The 15,492-nt window shown below is 43.9% G+C and overlaps 1 protein-coding gene across 4 annotated transcripts in view; it reads left to right on the top strand.

Annotated features, from left to right (window-relative positions):
* The window catches only part of PLEKHA7 (pleckstrin homology domain containing A7), a 234,543-nt gene that overhangs the window by 66,333 nt on the left and 152,718 nt on the right, over positions 1–15,492 (top strand). The window contains exon 1 of one of the 4 annotated variants that reach the window (XM_060399824.1): positions 15,293–15,465. The exons of the other annotated variants lie outside the window; for them this stretch is intronic. Within the exon in view, the coding sequence (XP_060255807.1) occupies positions 15,383–15,465 (83 nt within the window). The 5' untranslated portion in view covers positions 15,293–15,382. Of the gene's footprint in view, positions 1–15,292; positions 15,466–15,492 lie in introns of those variants that run through there. 4 annotated transcript variants of the gene reach the window in all.

The raw sequence follows: 15,492 nt of genomic DNA on the forward strand, positions 1-15,492 counted from the left end.
TTTCTTTCTGGCTTACTTCGCTCTGTATAATCGGCTCCAGTTTCATCCATCTCATCAGAACTGATTCAAATATATTCTTTTTAACGGCTGAGTAATACTCCATTGTGTGTATGTACCACAGCTTTCTTATCCAATCATCTGCTGATGGACACCTAGGTTGTTTCCATGTCCTGGCTATTATAAACAGTGCTGCGATGAACATTGGGGTACATGTGTCTCTTTCAATTCTGGTTTCCTCAGTGTGTATGCCCAGCAGTGGGATTGCTGGGTCATAAGGTAGTTCTATTTGCAATTTTTTAAGGAATCTCCACACTGTTCTCCAAAGTGGCTGTACTAGTTTGCATTCCCACCAACAGTGTAGGAGGGTTCCCTTTTCTCCACACCCTCTCCAGCATTTATTGCTTGCAGATTTTTGGATCGCAGCCATTCTGACTGGTGTGAAGTGGTACCTCATTGTGGTTTTGATTTGCATTTCTCTAATAATGAGTGATGTTGAGCATCTTGTCATGTGTTTGGTAGCCATCCGTATGTCTTCTTTGGAGAAATGTCTATTTAGTTCTTTGGCCCATTTTTTGATTGGGTCATTTATTTTTCTGGAATTGAGCTGCATAAGTTGCTTGTATATTTTTGAGATTAGTTGTTTGTCAGTTGCTTCATTTGCTATTATTTTCTCCCATTCAGAAGGCTGTCTTTTCACCTTGCTTATAGTTTCCTTTGTTGTGCAGAAGCTTTTAATTTTAATTAGATCCCATTTGTTTATTTTTGCTTTTATTTCCAGTATTCTGGGAGGTGGATCATAGAGGATCCTGCTGTGATTTATGTCAGAGAGTGTTTTGCCTATATTCTCCTCTAGGAGTTTTATAGTTTCTGGTCTTACATGTAGATCTTTAATCCATTTTGAGTTTATTTTTGTGTGCAGTGTTAGAAAGTGATCTAGTTTCATTCTTTTACAAGTGGTTGACCAGTTTTCCCAGCACCACTTGTTAAAGAGATTGTCTTTACTCCATTGTATATTCTTGCCTCCTTTGTCAAAGATAAGGTGTCCATATGTGTGTGGATTTATCTCTGGGCTTTTTATTTTGTTCCATTGATCCATATTTCTGTCTTTGTGCCAGGGGGTACCTGTTTCTAAGGGGCAGCTGTGACTTCGGTAGACTCCCTTCCCACTCCCCCCAGCCAGGAGGGGCACTTGGCCTGATAGTGCTGCCAAGGCTTCTTCTTCTGAGTATAGATACTTCTTGGACACGGGTGCTAGGCTTTAGCCCGAGAGAGGCATGTCACTCCCTGACCACACTGTATCCAGAGAGTAGGGGTGCCTGAGTCTCGGTGCCATGGCCCTCCTTTCCCTCCCTTTTCTGGGGACGGAGTAGACTGACACGACCTCAGAGCCGAGTGGTTAGTGGAGGAGCTTACCTGTGTCTGGCCCACTAGGCCAGCTCTAGCGGAGCCACAGCCAGCTTTTAATTTTGGTCTCAATTATTCTTCCATTTTGTTTGCTACCTTGGACTTGCCTACAGGAAGTGAAAAAGCAAAGGCACTGTGTTTTCTGGGTTCATTTGCTCTTTTCTTCTTTTTAAAATGATAAGCAGTTTATTTGCTTTAACAGAACCATTTCCTGAGTGTCTGCTGGCACAAAGCACCTGCTAGCCACTGTTTTTCCATTCCTTCAAAGTGCCTACTGTGTGCCAGGCACAGTGCTGGGGCATGGAGATAGGGAGCTGAGAAAAGACACAAGTGGTCCTTCTCTTGGAAGTTACAGTCCAGCAGGGGAAGATGGGCAGTGATCTAAGATTCTGATTGTGAAGGGGAGACAACTGCCCTACCCCTCAGCTGTCTGAATGTCTTCCCTACCCTCCTTGTCCCGCCGCCAGTGGCCCTGGCTTTGATTTGGCAAGCTCAGCACATTGTCTGAGCTCTTGGCTTTCTGACTTCCTTCCTGTGACGATGCTGGATCTCATCAGATCCTGGGTGTCAGTGAAACGCTACTGGTCTTTGTCGCCTCACCCTGGTCAGTTACCTCTACACAGGCAGCTCAGGGAAATCCATACCCTTCACCCCTACATGTCCCCTGTGCCAGAGAAGCCTGTCACCCTCCGTAATCTTTGCACCAGACCTGGAATCCCCTGGCTTGTAATAGAAGGAAAGCTGGGAGGACGGACAAGAGTGACATGCGGTGTGTGTTGCCAAGGCAGCTGGCCTGGGGGAACATGAGGAGATACAAAAGGAAGAACCAGTGTCTTTGAATGAGCTGCTTTATGAGAATGACTTTTTTAAAAGAGACTTTATTTTTTTAGAGCAGTTTTAGGTTCACAGCAAAACTGAGCAGAAGGTACAGAGATTTCCCACATACCCCCTACCCCCACATATGCACCAGCCTCCCCCGTTATCAGCATTCCCCACCTGAGTGGTACAGTTCTTATAGTTGATGAAGCTGCACTGACGCATCATTATGACCAAAAGCCCGTAGTTTGCATTAGGGCTTACTCTTGGGACTGTATGTTCTGTGGGTCTGGACAAATGTTTAACGACTTTCAGAATGTATCTGCAGTGTTTTACATCCACATTTTTTTTTGTGAATCCTCTATGCAGCGTTTCTTAAACTTCAGACATCCCGAATTTCAGGCATTCCTGTTTCACCTCTGCATTTTTGCAGTAGACACATAAAATTGACTTAAAACAAACATCAAACAAGTGAATTTTAAAATATAGTTTTATATTCACTTTTTATTAAACTTCATAGCTCTTATCTACATTATTTGTAACTATTGTTTTTATAGCATTTATATTTTTATAAATGTTCTTGCCACACTGCCATCTCAGGTACCCTCAAGTATTTGCTCCATTCTTAAGGAGATGCTGCCTAGGAGGTTCATGAATAATGGCCTTTCAGAGGTTTTCAAATCCCTTAAAACTGGCCAAAATTGTATTTATGTCTTTTTTCTTTGGGGAAAACAGTTCAGGTTTTCATCATGCGAAAGGGCCAGGACCAAAGAAGAACCACTATTTGCAGTTCTTGGAATTATGTCTAATTTTCATTTACAAAGATTTCATCTTCCCAGGAAGAGAAATCGTTTTCTTAAAAAAAAAATAGAGTTTTTATTCATAAAACATCCTGTTTTTTTTTTAATGAAGTGCAGATAAACTGCAAATTGAAAAATGGTAATGGCCTTTCCCACATTCCCTCCTCATCTCTATCCTGTTTTCAGCCTTCAATGTGTGAACATTAATTCATCACAGGACGAGAGTGACTGCTTTCTGATCCAAAAATCGTGACACATGATCTGATAAAGAATCTGTGTGTATGTATCATGTCTTCCAGAGGTATAAAAGGAAAATTCCAGTTATACACTTAATGAAATGCCTTTATTAAACAGAAAATTGTAAAAAAAAATTTTTTTAAGGGAGGGGAATATCCAGGAACATCCAGAATATAGGCTCACTGAAAATATAGGTCATTGAATGTTTCAGAGGAAAATAAGCAAAAGGAAAGCTGCATGTTAGGACAGAAATATAATGTGATAAAATGTCTCTGCAAAAAAGCTCCATCGTGCTAGATCACACAAACCACAAGGAATGCAATGCTTGTATAAAAGTGGACCAAGCCACATGTCTTTCTCTGCCTCTGGGGTAACACACCAGGCGGGGACACAAAGGGCACTCTGTTAATTCTTTCCAGCTCAGGCCATTAGCCTTAGAAAGAGTAATAATGTCTCTATGTGTGTCCTGTCACCTTTCACCAAGGATTCATGAACAATGTGGCTTAGTGGTAAAATAAAGAACCTGCCTGACAATCAATGCAAGAGATTCGGATTTGATCCCTGGGTGGGAAACATCCCCTGGAGTCAGAAATGGCAACCCACTCCATTATTCTTGTCTGGAAAATTCCATGGACAGAGGAGACTGGCAGGGTACAGATCATGGAGTCATAAAGAGTCAGACAGGACTGAGTATGCAAGCAGGTTAGGAGCGATAGATACATTGATAAAACAAATAAGAGTTTGAAATCCAGACTGGGGAAAATACAAGTAAGAAGAAGAAAACAAACCAAGGGGGAGGGGTAGAATATAACTATGCATGCGTTAAGGGTCTTCATTATTGCTGAGCTTTACATTTGACTTGGTGCTTCCTGACAGTCAAAACCAAACTGGAACAAAGTAGGTTTTCAGGATTTTACTGTTAGAGACGAAATATACTGTAGTCATTAAGAGGAAGCTGAGTGCCTCCTGGTTTGTTCCTTTGAGTTTCGTATGTTGGGCCCACTGAGGGTATGAACAGTGTCCTCTAGGTTTCTTCTTTGTCTTAAGTCCTCATCAGCTGGCAGCCCCTCAGACTGTGTTGATTCTCTCAGTTCAGGTGGCCACGTTACAGATGGCCACAGACCTCTCCTTTGTGGTACTTACCATAGAAGAACATTTACATCTACTCGTGAGCTTATTTTGACAGTTTGCCTTCTCCACTAGATTTTAAGTGGCCATGTTGCCGGGCCATGTTGCCTTCAGTGTTTGGCATAATCCTGGCACACTGTGAGCTCTCAGTAAATACTCGTCTGAACAAATGAATCAGGCAGAAGCAGGCTGGGATTTTATGTGATTCTTGTAGCACTCTCACAGAAAACCAAGGTTCTTTCAAAGGCACAAGCTATCTCTTGTCCAGAGAGCTTGACCACCTTGTCCAGTAGCTCTCAGAATGTCTCCAAGTTCATTTCACTCCACCATATCCTTCAGAAATTACTCCTAACACCTCTAGGGCACTGTGCGCTGCTCTAAGTCCAATCCCTAGTAGGCACCTGGTGCATGTTGATGCTTGCCCTCCCAGATGAGGGAAACTGAGGCTCAGGGGAGGGAGAGGGCTTGGCCAAGGTCACATAGCTGGTAAGAGTGTGTAGGGCTGTCTGACGGCACCCAGGGAAGTCTGAGTGCATGCTGTTTCCTTTCTGCCTGCTGTGCTGAGCCCGAGCCACAAGTGCCTGTGTGAGTTATGGGTTCTTATCTCTTGGCAATTAGAGCAGCACAGCACGGTATTTCTGGCACAGGCCATTGCTGCTCTCTGACAGCTGTTACATTCCAGTCTCTCTTGAGCTGGGGAAAGAAAGCCCACACCTGGGGCTGGCCACGGCAGTCTCAGAACTCATTCGTCCTGGCTTTTGCACACAGAGAATGTGTTTATTGGTCTTGTCACGCTGTCTCCTGAACTGCAGGCGCATTAAAGTTGAATATTATTTTCATAAAAGTCACTAAGGGAGAAAGAGAAAAGAGGCACAATTTGGTTGTTTCGGGGAATAATTGGATTTGCCCAGTGATGGGAGAGTGGAGGTGGGAAGTGACAATGTGCCGGGACATACATGTGATGGTATGTTTGATGCCAGATTTGTCAGGCATGTGCTTTTAATTACTTTGTACCTGTTGTCATTTTTTTACTAGAGACCTATTTTTTTAGATTGGGGTTTATTATTATATTAAACTTTGTCTACTCCTTAAGACTGGCAAATGGGAGATTCTCATGGCTCAGTGTTGCCACCTACTGGGTACTGTGTGGAGTATCAGTCTTCAGAAAGAGGACAATAAAACATTTCAAGTTGCAACAAGGCATAATTTGATCTGTCTGTTCTTCCACAAGCTTGCAAGTCCTCAGGGTGAGCCTTGTAAGCGTCTGTCATTACTGTGTACTTTCGAGTGTCAACATACTGGTTCCATTGACTTCCGGTGATTTAAAAAAGTATCGCTTTTCCTTTGCTTCTTTGAGGATGAACCGCCTTAAAATCATTTGCTGCCTGCACATAGGGATCTGAATAATTGCTATATTCAGGTTTATGTTAGAGAATGTTCCCGAAGAAGGCACTTAAGGGGATCCTTGTAAACGTGACGAGGCTTTTGGTTCCATCTTTGACCCAATAGTCTCAATAAGGGTTTTGGCTCCTGTCAGTGATTTAGAAAACCTAATAATTTTTATGTCTGCAAAGTTGTCTTCCCAGGTTCTTGGCTATTTCGTATCCTGAAGCTTGTTTCTGCATTTATAAGAACACAAGAGAATAGCAGTGGGCATCGACATGCCTGTACCTCTCTCCACCAGAAAAGGACTCACAGATTCCAGCCTTGTTTGTCCTTTGATTTAGACTGAGTCTTATTCTGATTTCCTTCAGTGGCTTTGACAAGTCTTATTTGCAAGATGAAGCAGCACAGTTGTTGAACTAGCATCCTCTTCCTAGTTTGAACGGTAAGAGCCACAAAATCATCCGTACATATAAAGGACATAAGATTTCACCCATTTTCCCTATAAATTATTGTTTAGGCAATTAGGGACAAGAAAATGTAAAAAATGTAAGTGCCAGTTACGACCAGACTCATGTCTTTTTTCAATAAGAGATAAAATTTTTAAGTGTTTTACATATTAATTTGGGCATTTGTTCCCCCAACCTCCATTAATATTCATGATAAACAACCTTTATTGATTATATAAATCTGAAAGCTTAGTATCCAAGTATGTGTGTGCCCTCAGTCGTGTCTGACTCTTTGTGACTCTATGGATTGTAGCCCACTAGGCTCCTCTGTCCACGGGAAATTCCAGGCAAGAATACTGGAGTGCATTGTATTTCCTGCTCCAGGGATCCTCTCGACCCAGAGATTGAACCCGTGTCTCCTGGATCTCCTGCATTGCAGGCGGATTCTTTACTGCCTGAGCCTCCAGAGAAGTGGGGAAACCCTAACTATGTTTCTGTTCATCTATTGCTTTATCCTATTACACAGTGGATTCAAAGCAGCTTATGGGAAAGACATAAAATATGAATGAAAAATAAAACAATCAGCACCAACAAGAGTATAAATTATTCTAGGAGATTAAGCCCGAGGAGACAGGAGGATGCGGACAGCCTGGCACTGTTTCTGTTAAGCTAAAAAGCCACTTCATTTTACATGTTGATGTAGCCATTTTTTTTAAAAGCTGCTTGGAGGCTGCTTTCAGTTTTGGAAAGCTCTGTGTAAACATGGGCAGCTTCGTGTTCCTGACATTTCAGCTGAACTTTTAAAATTGCCTTTTTTTTTTTTTTTTTTTTACCTTCCAACCTCTACCTGACTTCCAGCACATACCCACTTCCTCTGAGCCAAGGTGGTGTCAGTACTGAAAGTATTTTATCAAATGAGGTTGCTGTATTTCTGGAAATGGTGTAGCTGGGAGGTCAGCTGGCCATTTGGGAAGCCTGAATGTGGGAGGCTTATTTTGGAAACCCTTTCATTATTATCACACTCTGGCCCTTGTGAACAGTTCCAAGACTTGCACCGGATGGGCTTCGATGATAAGAGGACTGAGAAAAAAGGAGTATTGAAGTGGAAGAGGGGGCAGAAGTCCTTTTCTCACAAGCCGGCAGCATGCCTGATAAACTTCCTTTCACGGCTCTTGAGTCCAACCTCTCCTCTAGGACCTCCAGCCTTGGTGTTGCCTTCTGGGGATCAGGCATGCTGGGGGTCATCTTGAGAGAATTCAGCTCAGTAGGCTCCCAGGAAGCTGGTCCGGGGTGGGGCTGGGGTACAGACTTGCCCGGACCACAGAGGGCAGCTTGTGCAGGGTGCTTTCAGCCTCAGAGCAGCGTGAGATGCCGCTCTGCCCTGGCTTGTTACAACCAACCAGAGGTCCGTAGCTGGAACAGCGCCTCTTCCACAAAGCCAGGAGTTACGTGATGATGAAACCCCTCTGATTATATCTCCAGCTCTGACCTTCCCTTTAAGCGGAGGATTCCACAGCTCACTGCTTTCAGGACTTGTCCACTCAGAAATCTAATAGATGCCTCAGACCAACAAGTCTAAAACTGAGTTCTTAGTTGATTTTAATGCCCTCCTTTCCTTTGATTTTTTTTTTTTTCCTTCCCCAGGCTTAGTCATCTCAGGAAACTGCACTGGCATCCACTCTGTTGCTCAAATCAAAAACTGGGGAGTCTTTTTTGCCTGTCTCTTTCCTACACCCCTGTCATAAACCCCATCAGAGAGTGCCCTTGGCTCTACTACCAAGACATTTTGCACAGCTGCATCCCCTCAGCATTTTCACTGTTGCATTCTTGGTCAGCCTTCACCCTCTCTTGCCTGTTCTCCTGTGGTAGTCTCTTTAGCTAGTGTTGCTATTTCTCCCTACCTCTTTTCAATAAGAGAGGCACTGCAGTCAGACCATCTGGGTTCGCATACCGGATCCTCCACTTAATGTGATGAGCAAGTTACCTAATCTCTCTGTGCTTGGGTTTGGAATCTGTAAAACTGGGATAATAGTTCTCATAGAAAAAGTTTTCATGAGGATTAAAAGAGATCATACATGTAATGTTCTTAGGACAGTTCTGAGCACATAGTTAAGCACTAAAGAAATGTTAGGGTTTTATTATCCCCAGACCCCCACTCATTCTCCAAATAGCAGCTACAGAAGTCCTTTTAAAAGGCAACTTAGACCATGTGTCTTCCGTCACAATCTTTTAAACCCTTCTGTGTCTTCTTACTGCATTTGGAAGAGAATATAATCTTCTACCACGTATTACATGGCCTCCATAACCTTCACTATCTGACTCCCCAGTTTCCTCCTTTACCATCCATCCTACTGGTCACTGAGCTCTAGCTTCACTGTCCTTCCTTTGCAGGAAGGCATTTATTTTGCTCCCACTTTGCTGAAAGTGTTTCTTTACCAGATCTTAGTTTAAATGTTGCATCTGAGGCCTTTCCTGATACATACTCTGAACCACCATTTCGCTCTGTCATGTCACTGCTTTGTTTCTTGTCGGGCACAACTGAGCGACTTCACTTTCACTTTTCACTTTCCTGCATCGGAGAAGGAAATGGCAACCCACTCCAGTTTTCTTGCCTGGAGAATCCCAGGGACAGAGGAGGCTGGTGGGCTGCCGTCTATGGGGTCGCACAGAGTCGGACATGACTGATGCGACTTAGCAGCAGCAGCAGCAGCAGCAGCAGACATCAGTCTCTGATATTATTTACTTGTTTGTTATCTGTATTTTGTCCCTCTGTCTCTTTTGTCACTACTGTATCTCCTGTGTGAACAGTGCCTGATTATAAATGTTGTTGGCATGAACTGCAGCTCGCTAGGCTCCTCTGCCCTCCTCTTTCTCCTGGAGTTTGCTCAAATCATGTCCATTGAGTCGGTGACAGTATCTAACCATCTCATCCTCTGCCACCCTCTTCTCCTTTTGCCTTCAGTCTTTCCCAGCATCATGATCTTTTCCAGTTAGTCGTCTTTTTGCATCAGTTGTCCAACATATTGGAGCTTCAGCAACAGTCCTTCCAATGAATATTCGGGGTTAATTTCTTTACGGTTGACTGGTTTCATCTCCTTGCAGTCCAAGGGACATTCAGGAGTCTTCTCCAGTACCACAATTTGAAAGCATCAGTTGGGTGCTCAGCCTTTTTTATGGTCCAGGTCTCACATCTGTACATGACTACTGGAAAAACCATAGCTTTGACGATATAGACCTTTGTTGGCAAGGTGATGTCTCTGCTTTTTAATATGCTATTTAGGTTTGTCATTGCTTTCCTTCCAAGGAGCAAACATCTTTAATTTCATGGCTAGAGTCAGCATCCACAGTGATTTTGGAACCCAAGAAAATGAGGTCTGTCACTGCTTCCACTTTTCCCCCTTCTATTTGCTATGAAGTGATGGGACTAGATGCTATGATCTTAGTTTTTTGAATGTTGAGTTTTAAGCCAGCTCTTTTACTCTCCTCTTTCACTCTCCTCAAGAAGCTCTTTAGTTCCTCTTCACTTTCTGCCATTAGAGGTCCTAATAAATGTTTATCTATTGATCAAGTAATGGAAACTGCCATAATTGTTTAATACTTACTATATTCTACACACTTTCACAGTTCTGTTACTTATTCCTCATAACATTATTAAGGGGATAGATACCTTAAAACCCATTTTACAGTTGAGCAAATAGAATGGCTGAGAGAAGAAAAAACTTATCTAGGGCCAACAAGCTGGCAAGTGGGTAAGCCAAGATAATTTAACTTATATCTGGCTGAGTCCATGCAGTGTTTCTGTGATAAAACTAGTGAATTCATGGGGCTTGTACCTGGTGTATGAATGCAAAGTGAGTCTGGGCAAGTATCAAGATTTCATTATCCTCATCCTTTTTAAAAGATAACAGTTTTAGAGCCTTTCCTATGTGCTGGTTCCTATTTTCTTTTTTCCTGGTGTTTTTCATCATGCCCTAGATTTGTTGCAATTTTGTTGAGGTTTCAGGAGATGTAGCAATTGGATTCATTCAGCTTAGATTATGAATTGATTCAAGTCCAGTAGGGTGATGCCTGCTAGGAGGTTAGGAGAGATGGGTGTGTTAGGTCCTCATGGCCTTGTAGCTTCAAATTTTTCAAAGTGTGGGCTCCAGACCACAAAGAGCCAAATCAGCTTGGGTTGTTTGCTAATATGGGATTCTTGGGCTCACCCTAGAATGAGTGGCATGAGATTCTCTAGGGGTGGACCCCTGGAATGTGCTTTTTTACAGTCAGCTGAGGTTATTTTGATTGAAATGGATGTATGACGATTACTAGTTGTAGATATGTTCTAGCTAATTAGGTGTTTTGTGATTTGATTTTGTTCTTGATTTAAAAAAAAATTATAGAGCTACATATTTATTAATTTTTGATTTTTATCAAAACTTATTTGCATGGTTTTTAGCCACTGACCATGGAGCGAGTAGGCTTTTCTCCCATTCTTAATGACTCTCAAGCTCTAAGTCCCAGGCCCAAGCTGGCCGCCTTGGTCATGTGCTCAGTGTGTCCTGCTTAGGGGAACAGGGAGCCTCACTTCAGTCCCTGTGCTGTTGCTTGGCTGTGTGTGTGTGTTGGCGGTGCATGGGCGGGGTCGAGGCTGGTCTGTTCTCCAGGGTGCTAGGTAGTTGTGCAAGAGCAGACCTTCTCATACATTTGATACCATTAAAATTACTTTCAAAAATCAAGTTTGTTCTTATTACCTCCTTTCCAAAAACAATTCTGGACATACCAAAACCCCTAGATCCGGCGGTCTGTGCTTCCCTCCTCTCTGTTTCCTCTCTAAACAAGGTCCCATGTTGTAATAGATGCCATAACAGTAAAATTAGCTTTATTAGACTCTAGGTGGACTTAAAATGTAACCTAATGGCAGCTCTGGCTGGCTGGGAAGTCATGCGCTTCATTTTGAGCAGAGAATGCACTTGGTTACTGTGCCTGGTAGGGGACTTAATGATTATTGAATTAAAGTGGCCAAATAATACAAGCATCCTTCATCTTTAGATGCTGCCCTGATGGTTTCTAGCTATTGTGTTTTGAGAAACCTGTGCCTCCAGCTTGGATTTTTAATCCCACCTGCCTTCTGTCCATGACTTAAGAGTTCCTGAGTTACACCACAGGATAAAGTCAGCACAGCTGTATTTCCCACCTCACCTCCCTCATCTGGTTTGTGAGCACTCTGTGTTCTCAGAAAGCTTGAAATATGAGGAAAATTGCAGTTTACCACCCTTGTGCCAAAGAACTAACAACTAAGCAGCTCCTTCTCCTCCCCAAAGTTCTAGACATACCTTCATTAAACAATAATGTGCTATATTGAGGTACAACTCACTTTGTTCACTTTGTCCTAATACTTTTATAAAGAAAACATAAAAGTGTTAGTTGCTCAGTCATGTCCAGCTCTTTGCAACCCCATGGACTATAGCCCACCAGGCTCCTCTGTCCATGGAATTTTCCAGGCAAGAATACTGGAGTGGGTAACCATTCCCTTCTCTAGGCGGTCTTCCTGACCCAGGGATTGAACTCGGGTTTCCTCCTGCGTTGCAGGCAGGTTCTTTACCGTCTGAGCCACCAGGGATGTTCATCCCTTTAAAGAAAAGTAGAGCCTTTATTAGGCTGTTTAACAGCAAGGAAACTGAGGCACAGATCGTTCATCTAGTTACTGGCTCAGCTTGGTCTGATTTATGGCCTGTGGCACCATCAGATATGGAAAAAGCAGGCTGAAGAGTTTTTGGTCCTCAGGACCAAGGGTATATGCTTTATACGTTCTCAGCTTATTGAGAACCTAGAATATTTGGTAGCAAGTTTTAGGGGTAGGAGATCCATTAGCGAATGGTTGTGGCTGCTTCATTTTGGACCCTTTAATCTAAGCTTTAAGCATTATTATAAGCACAGCCCAGGAGGTAAATGTAAAAATAATTTTCTTGCCAGTTTTTCCTGCATGGTATCCTAGCGACGATGCACTGTCTGTCCTTGGGTGCTGGGGCACCAACTGGGGCAGTATCAGAGCTTGCAGGGAGAAGGGATATGAAAAGCCTGGTCAGAGACACCCCTTGTAAAGTCAAGGCATAGTTTCTTTTTATCTTTTGGAGGATTTTTAATCCCTTTATTTTTAAGCAGTACTTTATTTTCTGATTTTCTCGGTAATATATCTTTATTGTCAGACCACTTGGAAAACACAGAAAATCCCAAGGAACGAGATAAAAGCTCTAATTCCAGTATTGTTAACATTTTGGTAATTGCCCTTTTTTTTTGTTTGTTTCTTTATTTGGCTGTGCTGGGTCTTAGTTGTGGCGCACAGGATCTGTAGTTGTGGCATGCAGGATCTAGCTCCCTGACCAGGGGTTGAACCTGGGCTCCCTGCATTGGGAGCACCAAGTCTTAGCCACTGGACTGCTAGGGAAGTCCTGGTAAATATACTTCTGGTAGTTTTTTCCTCTGAACTCTAATACAGTGCTTGGGTTCTTAACTTCTCATTTAAGGGGAAAAAAAAATCTCATGAAGTGGTTACCCTAAGCCACGGGGACAGTAATTTTTATGCACTCTAAAGTTGGGAAACCATTGAACTAGAATCAAAGAAAGAACAACAGAAAAATCTATATGAAAAGTCTGGGGGAAAAACCATTCTACCTTTAAGATTACTATCAAATCCTTGATGATAAGTGGATGGCAGTAGAGAATTGAAATGTATTCTTACCTGCCTGTAAGATTTATTCTGTTCTAATATTAAGTTTCTTTAACTTTCATATGGGTTAGTAGATTTACTTGTGAGGCTGACATGCGATAGAGCCATCACATTTTGGTCTAAGAGGTGGGTTTGAATCATCCAGTAAGAAAAATGAGCACAGTACCATTCTACCATAGGTACTTACCACCCCCCTCAAACCTACACACACACATACACACACGCACACGCATGCATGCACACACACATACACACACACGCACACATACACACACACACACGCATGCATGCACGCACACACAATTGGGATCATTTACCTTGTAATCATCATCTCATTTTATTCAATAGTAAATATTCTGTATATCAGTTTTAAAGTTGCATATATTCAATTACAAAGATATACCACAGCTTATTAACCAATCATTTGCTGTTATAAATCTGTGTTCATTTATAATTATGTCTTGAGGATAAATTCTTAAGATGGGGAATTGATGTTTCAAAGGATATGTATACTTTTATGGCTTTAAAATCATATAGCTAATTTGTCCCCAGGAACATTATGTGTTTCTTTCAAATTGTCTATTTCCCAGCATCACTGAAAATTATTATTCAAAAGAGTCTTTCACAGCATGCCTTTTGGATGACCCATGGCTTCTGTTCATTGCCTGGCCAATTTATCCTGGAAAGAATAAAAGAAATGAGTCTAGAGATGATAAATGCTTGAGGCCAGGTTCATGTTGAAGGAATGGGGACAGATGACAGGAAAAGGGTGAGCTTGGAGACCATTTCTTTACTCCTGCTTCCAAGTTATCTACAGCAGAGATCTTTTAGTGGTGAATACTTAAACGGCATGTAGAGCTTTAAAAGCACATTCAATGATAATTTTTTAATTTGGAAAATGATTTGATGTCATCATAGACACTACAGAATAGGAATGACATTTGTATGTTTATCCAAAAAGGAGTACAGGCTTAAAAAAAAAATGTAGAAATGCTGTTCTAATCTAAGCCCTCATTTGAGATAAAGAAACTGAAACCAGAGAGTGGAAGGCATTTCTTTAGAGGCAGAGCCATACAGTAAATTGATGATGGAGTTGCTTCCCAACTACCTGTTCAGAGCTCAGTGATGACGTGGACCAGCCTAGCTCCGGGGAGATGAGAAAGCAGACAACGGGCCTCTTTGGACGGTGGGCCAGGCTCTCCTCTAGGGCCTGTGAGCTGCCTCTTGCCCCTCCTGGACAAAGGCCTAGGTGTCTTGGATATGGCAGTTCACCTCTGCTTGACTCTCCCCACCTGTCAATGGGAGCTGGTCTACACTTGAATAACCAGGGTTTTTGCCTGAACTTCCCCTCCCCTGGATAACTTGCGTTCATGCCTCAGCAATTCAAATGTCACTTCTTCAGGGAAGCCTTTCCTGACTGCTAAGATAGTTTAGGGTCCCTGTGTGCAATCTTATAGCACCTCTTACCTTTAATACCCTGTCACAGTTATAATTACCTTGCTTTGTTTTTAATCTCTCTCTCCTGGACTAGACTATCTGCTTTATGAGTGTAGGACTCTATGAGTGTTAGAATATTGTTTATCTTCTGTTGTTCCTGGCATATACTAAGCCTTAATAAATGCTTGAATGTTTGACTATTTGGATGGATGCTAATTAGTGAATTAGAAATGTGTGTGGGCTGCTGGGTGGTGCTGTCTCTGATTGCCTGCAGAACCAGGAGAGCTGTTCCTTATGGCCAAGGGCATTGGGAGAAGTGAGAGGGAAAGGAGACCCAGTTGAGGCTGCTGGTGTGGCGACAAGCTGGAGGGTATGGTCTGCATCCCTGGGTGCGCCATAGCGGCCTCCTGGGTGGAGGGGTCAGCAACCACATCCAACCAAGCATTCATTCCTGGCCTGGCAGAATCAACCCGGCAATTTAGTAGAGGTGATTAGAGAGGAGCCTCCTTGAGTCATTCTGGGGAAGAGAATTCAAGGTCAGGACTCTCCTTGGCGGCGAAAGGACAGCAACCCAGGTCACCTGCGACCCGGTCTTCACAGTCGATGGGCGCTTGCAGCAGCGGCTGTAAGGTCTGCTGGTGGCTGGCTGGGCGCCAGAGCAGCGCTGCTGGTCGGCGGCAGGTCCTGCCCCCTCCGCCGGTTTCCCTCCCCCTCCTCCGCCTCCCAGCCCACTCCCGCTTGCAGCATCCTCTGCAAGGAGAGGAATGTGCCGCGCTCGGACGCGCGGTCCTGGCCGAGCGGCGGCACCCCGGGGCGCGCTCTGGACCTCCGGGGTCTGCTGTCTGGCGCTGCGCCACGTGCTTTGATCGGCGCTGATGTCAAGTGGGTGTGGGCTCTCAGGGAAAGCCGGCAGAGGACCAGGAGGGCGCGAGATGCGCCGCGGGCGCGCTGAGGGCCCAGCGCGCTCTGCCGCTCAGCGCCGCTGACCAGTGACCGGCCCCGGCTCGCGGACCGGGCTCATGGAGCCGCGGCGCTGCCCGGCCGGGGACGCGTGCCCCGCCGCCCTTGGGGGCTGGCGGGGGCCGCCGCGGGGGGCCTGCAGGTGTGTCCGCGCGCGCGCCGGAACTTT

The sequence above is a fragment of the Ovis aries genome, chromosome 15 (assembly GCF_016772045.2).
Source record: "Ovis aries strain OAR_USU_Benz2616 breed Rambouillet chromosome 15, ARS-UI_Ramb_v3.0, whole genome shotgun sequence".
Lineage (NCBI taxonomy): Eukaryota > Metazoa > Chordata > Mammalia > Artiodactyla > Bovidae > Ovis > Ovis aries.